Consider the following 12,393-nt stretch of genomic DNA (forward strand, 5'->3'; position numbering starts at 1 on the left):
AATGAAGGATATGAAAGGAATTATTGATGGTGGTGTCGGCTTCATGTATAATGATGCCTTAAAGGATAAAACGAAAGCGCTGAAAGAAAAGGCTGAACACGTTTATTGGAGTTTCAGCAGTACAAAAGATCAAGTGGCGGATATGGTTGATAAGGCAAAAACGGACAAAGTTAACGAGTTGACTACCTGGAAGAATGCGGGCACGGATGCTGTTAACAAGGCGAAGGAGAAGTGTAATGTGGTTGTTGAGAAGTTGACGGCAGATGGAGACAGCAGTCAACAGGGTACTAAAGGATCAGTAAAAAAAGTGGCGGGAGAATTGCAAGCAAAGGCCGATGATCTCAGGGATAAGGCGTTCAAGGCAAAGCAGAAAGTTACTGAGTTGGTCGCGCAGGCATTGACGGCAGTGAAAACAATGGACGATGCGCTCAAACAGGATTTGTTTGCCGTGAAAGGTAAGATAAAGGATGCGGTTATGGCATTGGGGAAGAAGTTGGATGTGGATGTCAAAAGTGATTTGACGGTGTTGAAGGGGAAAATTACCGGACAGCTCAATAGTATAGTAAGTAGTGCGTCGGGCTTTAAAGAGAGATTTGACGCCACTAAAAAAGCGATTTATACTGCGATCAGTAAAGTTTACTCAGATATAACTGTGTTTGCCCAATTAACTAAGCTAGAAAGCATTGACAGCAGTCTTGCAGGCACGTTGAATTTACTTAATGAGATTAGCAACGGTGAGAAAAATTTTTTGCAGCCGCTAACGAATTATATTAACGCGTTGAACAGCAACGTTATGAGCCCTTTGACTAAGGCTATGGCAAAAATAGGTGAACAGCTAAATAATAATATTGGAAAATGGAATCTACAAGATACCGTCACGATATCAGATAAAGAGATACTGACACTTCAACTCTTCGTGGACGATAATGTTCCGTCCAGTGACTTAAGTGATCTCACCCGTCTTCTTGGAATCTCACCAGCTATCACAAAACTTGAGATGACAGCTCAAATCAGACCTATTAGAAGATTGATCGAGAAACTTATACAACATCCCGCCAAATTGACAAAAGAAGAACTCATACACTTGCTGAGAGACCTCAGCAAAATACCAGCAGCCGTCTCCGACCACGCCGAGCAGGTTGTGGCAGAGGTTATGACTAAGATTAAAGAAAACGTCCGATCAGAGATCGGAAAAGTAGCGCAGGCTGTGACGGCTAAGGTCAAGAGGATTGCTGACGGTGTAGAAAATGCCAATAAGGATGATGAAAGAATTGACTACTATGATAGAAGCACGGAAAACGCGAGAGGCCTTCTCAAACTGGTGCAAACGTTTAATACAGATATCGACACGGCACTTCAAAACTTTAAAAATAAATTCGAAAGCGACTTCTTTAAGAAAACTAACGCGGATCGCACAAGCGGCGATAACTATAAACTGGATGAAATCATGCAGAAATTTAACACAACCAACGCTGATCTGATGAATGGTGACCTTAAGCAAAACGGAAAAAATGTGCTTGACGAAAACATCGGTCGAGATATTTTGGCAGGTTCAGGCGACCAAAATAAAATTGCCGAAATTGCTGATACTTTCACAAAATACAGGCAGCAAATCGTGAGAGATAGCTTGACCAATCCTGACCCAAACCAGCTACAAGGCTCACTCCCCGCGGCGATCAAAAAGATTGAAAACGATCTGAACAAAAATGCAGATTATTTGAAAAATGTTGACAACGATGGAAATGGCGATCAAAACTTCCACAACACAACCTTCTCCACCCTGCGCTCCACCGTCGACACCAGCCTCACCGCCTTCACCGACAATGTCAGGAACCTCGTTAAAAAAGAAACCGCCGGCGATGACACTGACAGTGTCCACGCCTACCTGTTGGATTTGGAACGGATGCTTAATCAGAATCCCGTTGACCTTAAGACCGACATAAAATCTGCCCACAAATCCGTCCAAGGCCTCGTGACGATCAAGCAGGAAATCGACGCCGCGCTCGACGGCATCGACAGCAAAGTTAAAGCGGAGTTTGGTGCTGCAAATACAGCCACGGAAAGTGCAACTATTTTCAAGAAATTGTCCGAAGAAGTAACAAATAATCTTAAGGGCTTATTAAAAGCGTTTGCTGATAGAGGCCAAGCCGTAGAAAAGGCTCTGCAAAAAATAAAGGATGAGAAAATCGGCCGTAAAGAACACGGTGACAAATCTGCGGCTACTAGGGGCACACTCCAAAAAATCCACGACGACATCGTCAACGTGCTTCGCGATCAACTGGAACCTGTCATCAAATCGGTCACTGAACTACAAAAATTCACCAAAAACGAAAAATATCGATCCATAACCTCCATGTGTGATTTCGTCGACAAGGAAGTCCAAGATGCCACCAACAAACTCATCACCCAGGCCAACAAAAACTACGTGACATCAGTCAAAGACATGCTGCAGGCCTTTGCCGACAAGGTGCAGAAGGAACTAAAGCCCCTCCCCGGCGAGATTGACACCGACAGGAAGCACGGCTTTAAGGGGTTCATGAGGACGTTGCAGGGGAAAATCGGAGAGAATGGTGAGACTTCGACTGACAATGTTGACAAACTCAAGGGTCTCATAGGTGAACTGTCAGCAAATGTGAATCACAAGGAGGCGTGCGCAAAATTGTCGCAAAAATTCAAACAGTTCTGGTCACCACTCCACGTCTACCTCAAAGAAGAGATCAAACGCGTTCACGCAGCTAATAACGAGAAAACCAATCCCAAGCCGTCCGGAGAGGAACAGCTCTACACCTCCAAACTCGACGCTGCGAAAACCGCACTAAACACTCTTCTCGATCACATTAGTAATCACCGCTATAACCACGAAGTGCCCGCCATGCTTGGCATCCTCTCCACTAAAGCCGATGGTCTCCACCCCAAGACATTCAATGAACCGAGCACTCCCCTGCTTGACGGCGTTGGGGAGGGGCTGCGTGAGTTTGCGGCTGTACTGAGGAAGGCGTACATGAGTAGGTATGACGGAGGTGATACAATTAAAAGATGGACACATAAAGAAACTGGAGAAATTGAGTTGACGCCCAATGGCCGAAATGGTGCTAAGGTCTGCCTGAACGTGTTGTCCATCTTGCATACGGAATTAAACAGATTGGTGAAGTATTGTCAGTCATCTACCAGAAGTGAACAAATAAATAAATCGACAATTGTTGGCATGTTCTTCCTTGACCAAGGCTACGATGTTTCCGACGATGGCGAGCAGAATGGTGAATTGCAAGACCACAAGAGGATGACAGTGTTCTTCATCTACAAACGTCTTTTCCGAGATGATGACAGACATATTTTTAAAGACATTAAGAGAAATGGCTCTCTTCAAAAACTTCACGACTGCCTTCAAACGTACTACCAGGTGGGCCACGTCGCCACTTTTGCCGCCAAGAAACGCCCGTGTAGCATCTTCGAAATGCTGTGCTGCCTGTCTGGTCTGCAGTGCACCGCTGGTTACGAAGCGATGCTAAATGACGCTCTCAGTGACTTGTTCATAGATCCAAAGCAGGTCACCGACGGCGAATTGTCGGCAGTGATCGGCGTTGAACCCGTGAAGGCATATCCACAGGCGATGGAGTATGACGGCACACGCGCGGCAATAGAACATCTTTGCTCCACGGCATATGACCTTTTAGTTTACATCCTCGGCACCGGAAACGCGCATACCATGTACGCTTCTGACTTCTCTAACAACTCACTGGGCTTTCATTATCCGACTTCCGGTGAGGATTGCTTAGGCATGCTCATGGACGTCCTCAGTAGGCTATTGCCACCGCTGCAATTCATGTACAGCCGATGTAAGCTCAGCGTGCAGCACGGTGGCTGGCAAGAATGCGAGTACGGCAAAAACATAAGGACAACCAAATGGCCATGCAAAGAGCATATTACCGACGAAGTAGCGTGCCGACCAAATAACCAACCAAAGTGCCAACCAACGTCCCCCTTAATGTCGTACCTTAACGATTGCTTACCTGGTCACCTTCCTCACCAATTGAGTTCCATCGGCTGTAAATACGATTGCGCCAGCTGCCCGTCTACTTCGAGAAAAGGCCAGCCCTGCATAACGCCACTTGGTTTCCGAGGCTTTTCAGGAAGCACGAAGACAGGCAAAGACCTGTGTGCTATCCTGAGCAAAATCATCGAGAATAAACATCTCGCATCGCTATTCTGCCTTGTTACCAAACCGCCAAAAACGTTGCCAGAACACTTCGGTTTTGCGTTATCATTGGTTAAGGGATGGTCGAATATTTCAAAGTTACAGAACCAAAACGTACCTAATGTCAGTTTCCAATCAGCGTTTGAAACATCCGTTCGCGGCTTATCTATTGATCTATATTCAGAACCCTATGAACTAACCAAAACATTGATGAAAGCGTACGGTTCACAGGCTGTTTTGCATGAAGATTGCAAGCATCCGCACCTTGTCAATTTCACTACCTCGGAAATATGTCGTTACGATGTTGCAGATGTGACCTGCGCTCCCTATCTACAATCGCTATGCGCAGATTCATATGAATACATGTCCATCAACAACTGCAGCCTGTACCTATCGTGGGCCATATACCTCTCATGGGATTTCTGGCGATTGCTGAACGATTTGTACAATGACTTCTGCAACATATTCTGTGCCGATTGGGGTTGCCGCGGCTGCTTGAGAGGCGATACGTGCAAGAAAGGATCGCATGGTCGTACTGACGAAAAAAGTGGGAACCCACGTTGCCAGTGTCCATCAATAGTGGATTGTAATGGCGTGTCACCGACGCTGTATCGATATGGATTCAGTTTCTGTGACGCTGTCAAATTGAATGATAGTAAATATAAGAAGAAATGCTCCGATTTCTGTACGCAATTGGAGAAACTGCTTAAATCAGAATACTTCAAAGACCTCTTCGATAAATGTGACAACTTCATCTGGACCATCAGAGAACCTTTCACCTATCTAGTGCTCGCACTCTGGTCACTCTCCCTCTTCTACCTCATCTGCGTGATGGTTGGCAGGCTGGATGTGCTCCACATTCGTTCGCACCTGAGGACACCGTCGTCGCACAGGATAACGGCGCAATCATTGTTGGCGGCGGCGCAAGTCGGAAGGCTTGCCAAGATATCGTATCTACAACCGTAATTGTACTCACGTTTGTAATTCACAGCAACTCACCTAGCATATCACCTACTCACCTAACCGACAAACGTAGTCTAATGTCTCGAAATACTCTAGCGGCAACCTGTGAACTGAATAGCGTTGAGATTAAGTGATGAGTCAACAATAGAGCTAAGTGCTAACCTAGCACCCAGGCAACGCGTTGACCTAGCACCCAGGCAAAGTGCTAACCTAGCACCCAGGCAAAGTGCTAAGCTAGCAACCAGGCAAAGTGCTAAGCAAGCACCTAGGCAAAGTGGTAACCTAGCACCCAGGCAAAGTGCTAAGCTAGCACCCAGGCAAAGTGCTAAGCTAGCACTCAGGCAAAGTGCTCACCTAGCACCCAGGCAAAGTGCTAAGCTGGCAACCAGGCAAAGTGGTGACCTAGCACCCAGGCAAAGTGTTAAGCTAGCACCCAGGCAAAGTGTTAAGCAAGCATCCAGGCAAAGTGCTAAGCTAGCACCCAGGCAACGTGGTAAGCTAGCACCCAGGCAAAGTGCTAAGGTATCAACCAGGCAAAGTGCTAAGCTAGCAACCAGGCAAAGTGCTAAGCAAGCACGCAAGCAACGTGCTAAGCAAGCACACAGGCTAAGTGCTAAGCAAGCACGCAAGCAACGTGGTAAGCTGGCACCCAGGCTAAGTGGTAAGCAAGCATCCAGGCAAAGTGCTAAGCTAGCACCCAGGCAACGTGGTAAGCTAGCACTCAGGCAAAGTGGTAACCTAGCAACTAGGCAACGTGTTAACCTAGCAACTAGGCAACGTGTTAACCTAGCAACTAGGCAAAGTGGTAACCTAGCGACTAGGCAAAGTGGTAAGCTAGCACACAAGCAAAGTGCTGACCATCCACCTGACCAAGTTAATGTCACGGCAGCGATGACATGGTCACGGCAGCGACGACATGGTTACGGCAGCGATGACATGGTCACGGCAGCGATGACATGGTCACGGCAGCGATGACATGGTGATCTAAGTGGTGATTATTATCCACTCTACATCGCCCCTTTATCCACTCCACATCGCCCCTTTACCTCCTCTAATCGCTCCCTAACCCACCCTACATCGCCCCTTTATCCACTCTACATCGCCCCTTAACCCACCCTACATCGCCCCTTTATCCACTCTACATCGCTCCCTAACCCACTCTACATCGCTCCCTAATCCACCCTTCATCGCCCCTTATCCACTCTACATCGCCCCTTTACCCACTCTACATCGCCCCTTAACCCACTCTACATCGCTCCCTAACCCACTCTACATCGCTTTTTTACCCACTCCACATCCCTTGAATTACCTCGCCATAATACCTCTATGACCTCTTTAAACCATAACAATAACTTGTGCCTTGTCACCCTTCCCTTCCCTTCTTCCACCTCCTGCCACTGCCCTGACCATGTGCCGCCTAGGGAGCTTGACAAGAAATTTGGTAAAATTTTGAAACTTAAAAATACCCTAAATAACAACCCTACTAATATCCTTAACAACCTCTGCTCTGGCCTCGAGAAATTCTTAGGCTTCAACTCTGAGTCCAAAGGCTACGACGGCACTGGAATTGTCTACTCTGACTTGGACTGGCTGTGTGACGGGGTGATGGGATTTTTGAGTGGCGTTCTCAGTAACATCAGAGAGCATTTAGGGCAGCATAAAGATACTTTAGACATTGCAATTAACACTCTTAACAAAAATAAACACGCCGGTAAAAACGGTTTTAATGAAGCGATTGAAAAGGTGGTCGAGGGGGTGCGGGGGTATAATGATAAGGTGAGGGAGAGTAATGAGAAAATTAATGGCGTGATAATTAATTTTACAAAACAGATAAAAAACATTCCGGAGGCTGTACGAAACTTTAATGATCATAATAGTGTTAACCAAATTAATGATTCAGTCGATGAGTGCATCAAGGCATCGTCGAAGTATGTAGTAGGCATGTTAACAGTACACAAAGAGATCAAAGACCTTGAGGATAATTTAGAAAATAAGGTTAACAATACTACTAATATTATTGAATACCAATATGGGAGGTTGAGTTTAATTTATGAAAAACAAAAAGAGGATCTCCAGCAGCTGACTGAGTTGCTTGGTGAACAGCATAGAAGTGTTCAAAAACAGATAAATAAGACTACCGAAGAGAAAGTAGGTGAATATGCTGGTGAAATATATGCTAGAGTTGATAAGCTTAAATCGAATATAGTCACTGTAAATGGTACTTTGAAAACGTATGTCAGTGAATTAGAAAACTGGATCGAAATAGTGCAAAAATCTGTAGAAATGGCTTTGAAAAAAGTTGAGACAATCTTGAATCTAGCTAGTGGAAATTCGTCACCGAACTATAGAGAAGATCTTGAGAACGCCGTTAAAGCGCTACAGCAGAAATGCTTGGCTTTGTTCAAAGCATATGACACGGCAAACAAGGCTTTGCCAGGATGGATGAAAAAACTCCAAGATACAGTGGGTGTGTTAGATGATAGGATTCAGAAGGATCTGGAAACATTGCTGAGTGGGATTAAAAAAAACCTCACCGATTACCTTCGGAAAATTAATGAAGATTTCGAAGCTTTGAGAGGTAACATTGTTCGAAAAGCTCAGTCCAGTTCACTGGATAAAAGCATAGCTTTCAATTGGGAAGTCATTAAGAGAACGATTTCGGGATACGCGGCAAATATTTATAAGGAAGAAAAAAAAATAGAAAATACTGATAAATCTGGAATGTTGCATGACATTCTTACAGCTGTATTAAACTATGGTAAAAAATTCACTACTATGAGTTTCGGAAAAGAGATCTTAGATGCATGGATGAAGGAGATATTGGTGAAGAATGATAGGTGGATAACCGGCAGATTAGATACATACGTCAGAGATAATGGAATTGGTACTTTTGAGACGACCCTAAATATTACAAGTGGCAGCGCTTCCACACTCCATGAGACAATTAAGAAGAAGATTACAGCGAAACTTCAAAGCGAAATAATTCAGAAGGCTACACAAAATTACAGTGAGGTACTCGACAGTGTTGCGGGCAATTTGGGCGCTATTCACAGAGTGTGCGAGCGATTTGCCAAAGATCTTAACGAAAAGATTGCATCGAACGGTGTTAGTGATATTGCCGAGGAAATAGCCCGGGAGATTGAGAGGGGAAACGATGGCATTTTAAAGCAAAAAGATAAAGACAGCAACCATCGACTCGATCTCACAACTGCTATCGAACGCATTCTTCACAGACTCACTGATAGAGCCAAAGAATTCGTATCTGATGTCGAGAAGCTGGTTAAGGAATGCAAATTGGAAAATGTAGATGCTTCTATGAAACTAGCGCGAAATATCAGAGATCAACTTGATCACAAATATAGCGCCGGGAAAGCAATTGATGTAGCATTGGAGGAAGTTACGTCAATAATTGAGTTGCTAGACACCAGCCTGTCCAAGGAGGAATTTGAGGGTGAGGTTGACAAAGCGATGTTATCCTACGTGAAAGGCAAATTGAGAAGCAAAATGGAAGCCTACAATAAACACGTAACAAACAGCAGCGATGAGAATACGTTGGCAAAGGCCATCAAAGACGTTGAAGAGAAAGCCTTGGAACCGTTCTACCAACCTGTCAACACTGACAAAATAAACGACGCAACAATACATAAGACAGCCAAAGATATTGGTGCAAACTTCGCTCAGCTGTGCGACTCAATACTAAAGGCCGCATCTACAGAGGGCCCAGACAGCGCTAAAAGAAAATTAGAGGACATGAAAAATTATTGGATCGGAAAAGATACTAACGGTAAATTAAAAACTCTTAAAGAAAACTTAAACACCCTTCAAAAGAGCACGTTGTTCCCACTGATATCCAAGACGCAGGAGATCGCTCAGCGTGTCTCCACTGAGAGCTCTCGACTAATTCGGGAACTCTCTGAGCACGTAAACCAATTGATTGATAATGCTACAAATACTGTAACTCACGACATGCAACGGAGATATGTGATTTTCATGAGATATCAACTTGAAGAGTTTTCCAATAATGTAACTAAGGTACTTACCGATTTCCCTGAGGCCATTAACAAGGACGCTGATAAGAACCACAAAGGATTTATGAAGGTTATCCAAACGAAATTAGCAACCAGTACGATTAACAGCACTCTAAATTTGGCCGACAAACCAGTCACTTTAACGACCAAAGTTACAATTTTTTTTTCAACTCTGCTTGATACCTTGAAACCCAACCGTGAGATCATGCCTAGCGACAAGCTTTCTGATATCAGAGAAAAACTTAACACTCTCCTCTCTGATCTCTCCCGTTTCAACCGCCCCTTCGTCCGCAACCTCACCGCACTTTCGTCCCTCCTCGATTCCATCCGCCCCGCATCCTACGCCGACGACAGCAACCCCCTGCTCGACTGTCTTAAAAAGGGCGTGCAGATGATGTGCGAGGAGCTCAAAAAGGCGTACGTGAGCGTGTATGATGGTGAGACGTTTGGTGCCAACCTTGTCGAAAAAGAGAAATTAACGCCGTATGGCACCCAGTTGTCCAAGGTGTTAATGTCCATCTTGGAGATATACAACGAAGATTTGAGGTACTTGAAAAATCGTACCATCCACAAATGGTCAACAAGTAGAATATATGCTGGTAGCAGTTTAGGCACATTTTTGCAAAATAGCGGCTACAGCGTGTCCAACAATGAGACCGAGCAGAATGGTCACTTGGACAAGAATGTCGACGGCACAAAGATCATGAGTCTGCTTGTAGGCGAAAATTACGGTCACGTTTACCACAAGAATAAGAATTACAAATTCCAGCTTGAGAACCTATACGACTGCCTTACGACTTATTACCGCATTCGTCACATCTCCACTGCAGGGTCGAAGAAGTCGCCGTGTAATATCTACGAGATGCTCTGCTGGCTTACGAGTTTGCGATACAGTTCAGTGTACTCCGATTTTATTTCCGACGATTTCAGTGATTTGTTCGATAAGCGTGAGATGAAGAACGCAGAATCAAATGACCCCGATTTCATTCCAGTTGACGACCTCGGCGAACTCTCTTTGAAAGCCTGCCCTCAACGGATCACGTACGGTGAAATACACGATGCAATTGTACACGTTACCGCCGTTTCATCTACAGTCTTAACTACCATCGTCGGCTATGGAGACGCCCACGCAACGTACGCTGTCGATTTTTATAGTAACGCCCTGAGACTGAGTTACCCATCGTCAAGCGTGGATTGCCTCAACATGTTGATCGAGGTCCTCGGTCGGCTGTTGCCTGTCTTCACGTTCCTACATGGCCAGTGCAGCATTACCGCTAAACACTACGGATGGTCCAACTGCTTGTACGGAAAAGGCGTCAAATGGTCAACGTGGCCGTGTGATGAGCACTCGAAGACAGAAGTTGAGTGCCATGCGAAATCACCTCTGCAATCCTTCCTCCGCGATTGCCTACCTGGTTACCTTCCTCATCAAGTAGAATCGGTCGGATGCAAATCTGACTGTAAAACGTGTCCCAAAAGCCTACCCGGTGCGCCATGTATAACACCACTTGGGTTCAGAAGCTTCACCGGTAGCAAGAAGACAGGCAAAGACCTATGTAACGTGCTAACCAAATTCATGGGTAACGGGGTTGCTTCACCCTTGTTCAGCCTCACTCCCAAACCGCCGAAAACGTTGGCAGAGCACTTCGGCTTCGCCCTGTCCTTAGTTAGGAACTGGCAGAGAGAGCGCAGTTATAGCCTTAAAACTAAGATGGTTTCCACAATAGAGGTTGTGTCAATTGGCCTCTGCAAAAACGCCAACAATTTCACCAACGCTCTCAGCAATGCGTATGGAGACAACAAGGTAGGACATGAAAGCAACGGACATCGCAGCGGTACAGAGGCCGATCTGGCCAGCTTGTCGACAACAGAATCATGCGTCTATCCGAACAAAAATGTTCATTGTGCTCCCTACCTCCAATCGCTGTACAGCAATTCCTATATGTATGTGGCAGAGAAGCACGCCAGCGCCTACTTGTCTTGGGCACTATACCTACCATGGAACCTACATTCCTTCCTCAAAAGTTTACTTGATGCGTTCAGTAATATTGTCTGCCAAGACTGGGGATGCAGCAGATGCGCCCACGGTAGTGCTTGTAGACGTGGTAATCACGGCGTAGATTACAATTGTCAGTGCAGAGGTATAATTGAGTGCCGTGGCGTACAAAGCACATTATACAGCTTCGGATTCATGTTCGGCAATTCTGAAAAATTAGCAGTTAATGAAAGCAAGAGATATTGCCACAATTTCTACAAGCAGTTGCGCAACGTTCTCAATTCACAATATTTCACCAAATTATTTGAAGAATGTGACAACTTCATTTGGACAATCAGAGAACCGTTCACCTATCTAGTGCTCGCATTCTGGTCACTATCCCTCTTCTACCTCATCTGCGTAATGGTTGGCAGACTGGATGTGCTCCACATCAAATCGCATTTACACTCTCCCTCATCACATCGCATCGCCGCGCAGTCACTACTTGCTGCTGGACGTGTTAACAAGCTTAACAGGGTGTTTTATCTGCAACCGTAATCGTACTCACGTGTTTACTATCTACACTCACCTAGCATCACCTACTCACCTATACAACTAATTGTTGTCTAATGTTTTTAATTACTCATTGATCGTTGTATGTGATTGTGTAGTAGTTAACTAAAGTGGTGACCAAAGTGTTGACCAAGTTGCTGACCAACGTGTTGACCAATGCCACGACCAAAGTGCTGACCAAAGTGCTGACCAATGTGCTGACCAAGGTGCTGACCAAGGTGCTGACCAAGGTGCTGACCAAAGTGGTGACCAAGGTGCTGACCAAGGTGCTGACCAATGCCATGACCAAGGTGGTGACCTATGTGCTGACCAATGCCATGACCAACGTATTGACCAATGCCACGACCAAGGTGTTGACCAAGGTGCTGACCAACCACCTGACCAAAGTGATGGTTACGGCAGCGGTGACATGGTCACGGCAGCGATGACATGGTCACGGCAGCGATGACTGTGTTACGGCAGCGATGACATAGACACGGCAGCGATGACATGGTCACGGCAGCGATGACAGTGGTGACTTAAGTGGTATTTATCATCCACTCCACATCGCTCCCTAACCCACTCTACATCGCCCCTTAACCCACTCTACATCGCCCCTTTATCCACTCTACATCGCCCCTTTACCCACTCTACATCGCCCCTTAACCCGCTCTACATCG

The 12,393-nt window shown here is 45.6% G+C and overlaps 2 protein-coding genes across 2 annotated transcripts; both read left to right on the forward strand.

Moving 5' to 3' along the window:
• Window positions 1–415: 415 nt before the first annotated feature.
• Window positions 416–5,161, forward strand: BBBOND_0004030 (hypothetical protein, conserved; the record flags this gene model as incomplete). The annotated part of the gene is made up of 1 exon (XM_012915236.1): window positions 416–5,161. The coding sequence occupies one exon, from the start codon at window positions 416–418 to the stop codon at window positions 5,159–5,161; it is 4,746 nt and encodes a 1,581-aa protein (XP_012770690.1).
• Window positions 5,162–6,763: 1,602 nt separating this feature from the next.
• On the forward strand, window positions 6,764–11,719 carry BBBOND_0004040 (hypothetical protein, conserved; the record flags this gene model as incomplete). Its single annotated transcript, XM_012915237.1, has 1 exon — window positions 6,764–11,719. One exon carries the CDS (start codon window positions 6,764–6,766, stop codon window positions 11,717–11,719), a length of 4,956 nt encoding a protein of 1,651 aa, XP_012770691.1.
• Window positions 11,720–12,393: the final 674 nt, after the last annotated feature.

This window comes from Babesia bigemina, scaffold Bbigscaff_72695 (genome assembly GCF_000981445.1).
Source record: "Babesia bigemina genome assembly Bbig001, scaffold Bbigscaff_72695".
In the NCBI taxonomy this organism is placed as follows: Eukaryota; Apicomplexa; class Aconoidasida; order Piroplasmida; family Babesiidae; genus Babesia; species Babesia bigemina.